At 37.5% G+C, this 7,945-nt stretch overlaps 1 protein-coding gene across 1 annotated transcript; it reads right to left on the reverse strand.

Moving 5' to 3' along the window:
• Nucleotides 1-6,805: 6,805 nt before the first annotated feature.
• On the reverse strand, nt 6,806-7,718 carry LOC122016303 (EG45-like domain containing protein). The gene is made up of 3 exons (XM_042573552.1): nt 7,542-7,718; nt 7,143-7,422; nt 6,806-7,063 (listed from the first exon to the last, which is right to left on the reverse strand). Exons 1-3 carry the CDS (start codon nt 7,651-7,653, stop codon nt 7,057-7,059), a joined length of 399 nt encoding a protein of 132 aa, XP_042429486.1. The 5' UTR covers nt 7,654-7,718; the 3' UTR covers nt 6,806-7,056.
• Nucleotides 7,719-7,945: the final 227 nt, after the last annotated feature.

Consider the following 7,945-nt stretch of genomic DNA (forward strand, 5'->3'; position numbering starts at 1 on the left):
TGTCTTAGAGCGCCTTTACTTCGCTTGGATTTGCTTCAATCCCCTGCTTGGTCAGGATGTAATTGAGTAAGTGTCCGCTCCATGCTCCTAACAGACACTTGTTTGGATTGAGCTTGATTCTATATCTCCTCAGTGTTCAGTAGGTCTCCTCGATATCTACATTGAGACCAGTGTCTCGGAGGGATTTTATCAAAATGTCATGGGTGTATACCTCCATGTTTCAGTTGATCTACCCTTGGAACACCTTATTCATCAGCCTATGATAGGTGGCTCTCGCATTCTTCAATCTGAACGACATTATATTGTAACAAAACGTCCCGTCGGTCGTGATAAAACTAACCTTCTTCTGATCTTCTCTGACGAGCGGGACTTAGTGGTAGCCTTGGTACGCATCCAACATGCAGATCAGCTTGCAGCCCGCCGTCGAGTTCACCATTTGATCAATGCATGACAGTGGGTAGTAGTCCTTCAGATAAGCCTTGTCAAGTCTCGAAAGTCAATGCAGAGCTACCACTTATTGTCTAGTTTAGAGACTAGCACCACATTAGCTAGCCAGCTTGGAAATTGTACTTCGTGTATGTGGTCGGCCTCTAGCATCTTTTTTACTTCCACTCGGATTATCTGATTTTTCTCTAAATTGAAGTCTCTTTTCTTTTGTTTCACCGACCTTGCGTCCGGCCAGACATGAAGCTCATGTTGGGCGATGGTCGGTGAGATGCCCGAGAGCTTGTGAGTCACCCATGCGAACACATCGTGGTTTTGCCTCAAACAGGCAATTAGCTCCTCCTTCTGTTCCGCACCCAAGTCGATCGCGATGAAAGTCATGGTTTCCGGCTGGCTAGGATGCACCTGGACTTCTTCTTTCTCATCATAGACCAGGGCGAGAGGCTCTTCCAGAATTACATTTACCTCAAGCCGTGAAGCCTTTTGCTCAGCTAGTGACTCTGTTTTCACCATTTCGACATAGCACCATCGAGCAGCCAGCTGGTCGCCATTGACCTCTCCGACCAAGTTATGTACTAGGAATTTGATCTTCTCACAAAACGTGGAAACAACCGCTCAGAACTCGTTCAGCGTTGGTCGGCCCAAAATAGCATTGTAGGTGGGCGGGGCGTCCACCATGATGAAGTTCGTCGTCCTCATCCTCTTGAGTGGCTCCTCTCTGAGAGATATGGTCAGTCGAGCATGGTCGATCGACAATACCTCATTACTTGTAAACCCATCTATGGGAATCTGTTGGTTGATACTCAGAATATCGTACTGATTCCCCTGTACAAAAATTTTGTACAAGTCCTGAACCATTCCTAACAACCTATTGTGTTCTTTAGAAATTAAATTAGGAATCGCAAGCGGAATTTAACATTATTGATTCCAAATTTAACTTATCTGTTCTTAGAGGTTTAGACTTGGATCGCAAATGATACTTAACATTATTAATCCAAGTCTACCCATGTTACAAAGTTGATTAAATATTTATTTCTATAATTGACTTCCAGGTTAAACATGGTGAGGCACTAGACCTTCTTGATTATGGGATCATCCACCACTTCCTTGACAAAGCTTTTTAAAGAAATTCAATATTCAATCTCCTTAAAGTAATCCTAGGTTTAACCAATAAGAACAATCAAATCACAAGATCAAAAAAGAAAAGAAAAGAACACAAACGAATCACAAATTCGAAACCTAGAATCATATGCCTCTTATATTTGGTATTTCAAAAACTATACAAAGAAAACTAGTATGATGCAGAATATAATTACTAGTTATACCTTTCTTTGTGAGCAACAACCTCTTGATCTTCTATCGTATTCCTCTTCTTATCTCGGACATTGTGTGGGCGACGATCTACCGAGATGAGAACCACCAAGACTCCTTCCTTCTTGCAAGTTTCGGCCACCAACCTTCAAGCTCCAAGGGATGTAAGAGCAAAGTCTCCTTTCTCTCCTTCTTCTCCTAACAAGAATTGGCCACCAACAAGAACTCCAAGAAAGGGATGTACTGGCCACTAAAGAAGAAGAGAAGAGGAGAAGAATAGGGCCGGCCACAACAAGAAAAAGAGGACGGGAATACTAGAAGATATGTTGTGAGGTGAGGTACCTCTACCCCCTTTTTTACATTTCTTGGTCTTGGCATATAAGAAAATTTAATTATAATTAAAATTCCCTTATTCTCCTTGCCATTGTTTTAGAAGGAAAATTTAATTAAAATCTCCTTATTAAACCTCTAATGGCCGGCCACCTTAATCCCTCCAAACAAGGAAAGTTTTAAACAAAAAATTAAAATTTCCTAATTTGTTTCCGAAAATTTTTTAAATAAAAATTTCTCTTTTGAAAATTCCCTTCATGGTTGGTCATAAAAGGAAACTTTTATAAATTAAAATCTCTTTATTAAAACATGTGAATGATTTTCAAAAAGGAAAGTTTTCTTTAAAATTAAAATCTTCCTCTCAATCTACAAATAAGGAAAGATATCAAATCTTTTCTTAATCTTTTGTAGAAACTATAATAGGAAAGATTTAATTTTAAAACTCTCTTTTAAATCATGAAGATGAATACAAAAAAGGAAAGTTTTATCAAAAATTAAAATATTCCTTTTAACTACAAATAAGGATAGATATCAAACCTTTCTCTTAATCTTTTGTAGAAAACTATAAAATGAAACATTTAAATTTTAAACTCTCTTTTAAAACCATGACTTCCACATAAGAAAAATTTTAAAAAATAAAATCCCTTTTATTTTATTTTGGCCGGCCACCTAAGCTTGGGTTCAAGCTAGGGTCGGCCACTCAATGGAACCAACTCACCTTAGTTTGGCTGGCCTTAACTTGGGCTCCAAGCTAGGCTTGGTCGGCCACCTTAAGGTGGTTAAGAAGGTGGGTATGAGTGGGTATAATACTTTATAAATAAGAGGGTACGATAGGGACTGAGAGGAGGAATTGGTTTTGGTCTCCCGATGAAATTAAGCTTCCCGTGTTCGCCCCAAACACCCAACTTAATTTCATCAATAATAATTCATTCCACTAAAGAATTATTATTGAACTACTGCACCAATCCCAAATTACATTTTGGGCTCCTTCTTATCATGAGTGTGTTAATCTCTGTGTGTTTAAGATGTCGGATGCCCACTAATTAATTGAGTTACTGACAACTCACTTTAATTAATATCTTAGTTCAAGAGTAGTACCACTCAACCTTATTGTCGTGTCAGACTAAGTCCACCTGCAGGGTTTAACATGACAATCCTTATGAGCTCCTCTTGGGGACATTATCAACTTAGATTAGTAGGACACAGTTTCCTTCTATAATCAACAACACACACTATAAGTAATATCATTTCCCAACTTATCGGACCTATTGATTTATCGAGCTAAATCTCACCCTTTGATAAGTCAAAGAAATAAATACTAAATATATATGCTTGTTATTATATTAGAATTAAGAGCACACACTTTCATTATAACTAAGGTCTTGTTCTTTTATTAAGTCAGTATAAAAAGAACTTACGTTAAATTGTCCTACTCAATATACTCAGAGTGTACTAGTGTAATTTTATAGTTAAGATAAACTAATACCAAATTACACTACGACTATTCCAATGGTTTGTTCCTTTCCATCTTAGTCGTGAGCTACTGTTTATAATTTATAAGGAATTGATAACATGATCTTCTGTGTTGACACCACACACCATGTTGTCTACAATATAAATTAATTGAACAACTACACTTAGCATATAAATATAGACATTTGACCAATGTGATTCTTTATTTATAAAATAAATGTTTATATAAAAGTTAGACTTTTAGTATACATTCTAACAGAATCGTCATGAGCTGCAACTCGTTCCGATCGATTTGCAGTTGATCAAACTCCTTTTTGAATATAATGTTCACTGAGCTGCCAGTATCTACAAAAGTTCGTTGAATATTATAGTTAGCAATTACCGCTCGGATCAGATGATCAACATGTCATCATGAGGGACTTCTACTCCCTCTAAGTCTTGAGGTCCTAAAATGATCTCTATCCCTTTTGCTTTTCCTTGCTGCATCCAACGACGTGAATTTCTAACCACCAGGCGTGCGATTTTTTAGTCCCGTTACGATTGCCGTTGGGGGTGTAATCGAGCCGAGCTGAGCCGAACTCTTGGATGTTTGAGTTTGGCTCATTTATAATCGAGCCGAGCTCGAGCTTTATTTAACGAATATATTCATGGCTCACGAGCTTTTATCGAGCCTAAACGAGCTTAATAAATATAAATTATAAATTTAAATATTCATTAAAAACTAAATTATATATTTTAAAAAATTATAATATTCTTGTTAAAATTTATAATTTTATTCTAATAAATAAATTTAATATATTTGTCTATGTTTTTCATAAGTAGAGTGTAAAATCTATAAATTCAATATCAAAACTATTATTTTTTTTATTTAAAAGTTTATTTATGAGCTTAACGAACATGTTCACGAGCTAACGAGTCGAATATTGTGAAGCTTGAGCTTGATTTGTTTATCTTAACGAGCCTCATTAAACGAGCTCAAACAAACTTTTATCGAATCAAGCTTCGAATAGCTCACGAGCGGTTTCGCTCATTTACACCCCTAGTTGTCGTCGATTTGGCCTCCTGCAATCATTCCAATGTCGCTCCGAGAGGCATTGCTGCAATTTTCCTCCTCCCGAGCAGACGAGCATTCCAGTTCGGCTGATGCTCGAGCAGACCTTTGATAATTTCCGCGCTGATGCTGCTGTTGGTGCTCTTCAATCACCAACTTCCTCTCTTCACACCGCCCTTCTGCTCGTGCGTGGCATTGTCCATCAGGAGAGGGGTCGCGGACAAATCTTGGCGAAGCTGCTCGGCGAGGCATCGGCTTGAGACCGTAGCAATATTCTTTGATGTTGTGCGTTGCTTTTCGATGATAAGAGCAGAAAAGTGAGGTCCACAGTCAAGGCTCGATAGGCCTCTCCTGCTCAACCTCCATATGTTGGACTACACAGGTCCGGGGCTCTAGGTATTGTTGTGTTGTTCTCGCTCGGAGTCCCTTTGTTGATTGATGTGCATGGGCCGCTCGGTGCTCCGGGATAGTGGTTGGCTCGAAGATCACTTCTTTCCTTTGAGCAACCTGGGCTTCTTAGACATTAATGCACTCGGTAGCTCACCCGAGCAAGTGATCGAAGTCTCTTGGAGGCCTCTGGATGGGTGACCGAAAGAACTCACCCTCTATAAGTCTTAGGGAGAAAGAGCTTATCAAGATCTCCGGTGTGGCGATGGAACTTCCATGGTCACTTGGTTAAACCTTTTAATATAGGTATGCATTGATTCCTTGGGCCCTTGCTTGACCGCAAACAGATTGGCATTTGTCTTCTGATGGCAATGACTTCTCACGAACTATTGTAGGAACGCCGAGCAAAAATTTTTGAAGCTACTGATAGATTCGATCGGCAGTCTCTTGACCACCTCTGTACTGATCCGGAGAGCGTGGTGAGGAATACCCATTTAGGATTTTTAAGATGGTGAGTCTATTAATAATTTTTCCTATCTTCTAAAATTTCTTTTATTTCTTTACAAGTTAGGAATCATACTCCATATATTAGGATTTTTTTTCTTTTATTTGGGTTTTAGAGTTGAATCTATATAAAAAAACTTTTGATATTTAAGGTATTTTAGATATTTTTGGTAATTTTTTTAAAATATTTTTTTTATATTTTGAGTACGTTTAGGATTTTTAAGATGGTGAGTTGTTAATAATTTTTCCAATCTTCTAAAAAAAATTTCCTTTCTTTACAAGTTAGGAATCATACTCCATATATTAGGATTTTTTTCCCCTTTATTTGGGTTTTAGAGTTGCATCTATATACAGTGGCGGATCCAGATAAAAAAGGAAAAGGGTGCTCAAAGAAGAGAGCCAGAGCTTGTCTTCCTTCTCGCTGCCCCTCGGACTGCAACATACTGATGGAATTTTCTGGAAGTAAGGGAGTGCTCAAGCGTACCCCTGCACCCCTAGATCCGTCATTGTCTATATAAACATATATTTAATTATCTGAGGATTAATTATGGGTTATGAAATAATATTTCTTTTTTGGGAAACACAGGATAATCATTATCTTGTTCAAAATCACAAAGTGTTGCTTCATTTCCTAACTAACTAGAGGCAATTTCAAGAAACAAAAAAGTGTTCAAAATGAGATTTGTGTAAAGTTGTTTAATTTTCATTCATTTGTATTTGTATTACGTATTGTTGTATTGTTATAAAAATAATTACAAGAGGCTTATTCGCCTCCGAAAAAGAGAAGGATAGTGATGATGATTTACTAAGATTAGGCTTTGGGCGTAGTAGCCTTGAGACGCAGTGGCACTCACCTATTTTTATTGACAGAATCGACCTTACATCCATTCATGTCTGATGTCTTTAGCTATTTTGATTGATGATGTCGGCCTTTATGTTGTTCGCATTGGCTTAGTAAGATAGTTATGAGGTGTTTGACTTGATACTTCTTATCATTGCCCCTATGCATGCATGCTATAAAATTGCTTCGTGTCGTTCTAATTACGATTGGTGCTCGTGCAAGTGAAAAATGATATGGCGATCAACCGAGTGAAACTTAATCAAGATGTTTAATTACTTGCTACTATATATCAATCAAGCGTTACTCTATTTAGTTAAGAGATTCGAGCATAGAGTTAGTAACGCTTCGATGCACGACGCAAATGCCAAAATAATTAATAAAATGATGAATGACAAAAATAAGAATAGGATTACGAGTTGAGGTGTTAATCATTTTAGCCTTTCATTTGCTAAAAAAAATATCTCTAATTTAAATAACTTTCTTGCTGATATTTTATTTATTATTTCATGATTATACTCCATTAGTTTAGTTCTAATGGACGGACATAATTTTATTGATCGACCTTCACAAACAAAGGTCACATATTCTTGTAACTATAAATAATATTACACATATTTATTAAGAGTTTGAAGTCCTCGTGCTTCCTTATTCTTCGCTTGGATATCCAATTCCTTATTCATTAGCTATAGTACTCTTATAGTCATTTCATCTCTTCTTACACCCTGCAAAAGATAGGAAAATAAGTAAAATAAAATATAGAAAATAGAAAATTATAAAACTAAGATGATAAAAAATTATTACTGGGTATAATCAATTTGGATCCTTCCGGCATCAGGATTGGCAATCATCGCAAAAGCTTCCTGAGAGAGGTCCATGGTGACACCTCTGCTTGCGCATCCCGGGCAATAGTCCACGATGGTCACAGTGACGCTGCCACCCCTGCAAGGGTTTGGGACTGCATTGGTTCCACCGGTGCACCTTACAGTGTACCTCCTCCCGCAAGCCGCACGGTTACCCCATATAGAATCACCCGCTGCGGCTATCAGCACGCCTCTATCTTGGAACCCAAAGCACGAGGAAGCTATAAACATATATATATATAGCAGCAGCAGCAACAACAACAATAATGTTAGCTAGTCATAATAGTTTAGAAAAGATGAACCCTAAAATTGTTAATTAAGTAGGTTAAAAATGCTCAACGAGTATAAGGAGGGGTGTAGAAGGTTGCAATTCCAGGCACTGCTGCAACAGATGAAACTAGGGCAACCATCACCATGGCTGCCACCACCATCGAGCTCTTCATCAAAGCCATTTCAATCGATTACAGGAAACAAAATTGCTTGGAAATAGCAAGTTTTTTTTCTGTGCTCTCGATCGAGATGATGGCACCCAAATTTATACGCGAAGGAGTTGGAAAAATATGACCAAAAACTGAAGAAAATTTCTCTTCTTTTGTCTTGTTTAATTTAATGACACAATTTTCCAAAGTCTTGCCGCTTTTAATGGCTTTCATATATTTCTTTTTTCTCTCTCAAGAAGCATCAAGAACATTTGATTTAGTAAAATGATTTAGAATTATTTTAATGAGATTTTAGCATACAAAA

The sequence above is a fragment of the Zingiber officinale genome, chromosome 8B, assembly GCF_018446385.1.
Source record: "Zingiber officinale cultivar Zhangliang chromosome 8B, Zo_v1.1, whole genome shotgun sequence".
NCBI classification, from domain to species: domain Eukaryota; kingdom Viridiplantae; phylum Streptophyta; class Magnoliopsida; order Zingiberales; family Zingiberaceae; genus Zingiber; species Zingiber officinale.

Coding starts and splice junctions, on each gene's coding strand:
- LOC122016303 (XM_042573552.1), bottom strand. CDS start 7,653: ATGGCTTTGATGAAGAGCTCGATGGTGGTGGCAGCCATGGTGATGGTT. Junction 7,423..7,541: donor CTACACCCCTCCTTATACTC/GTTGAGCATTTT, acceptor ATATGTTTATAG/CTTCCTCGTGCTTTGGGTTC.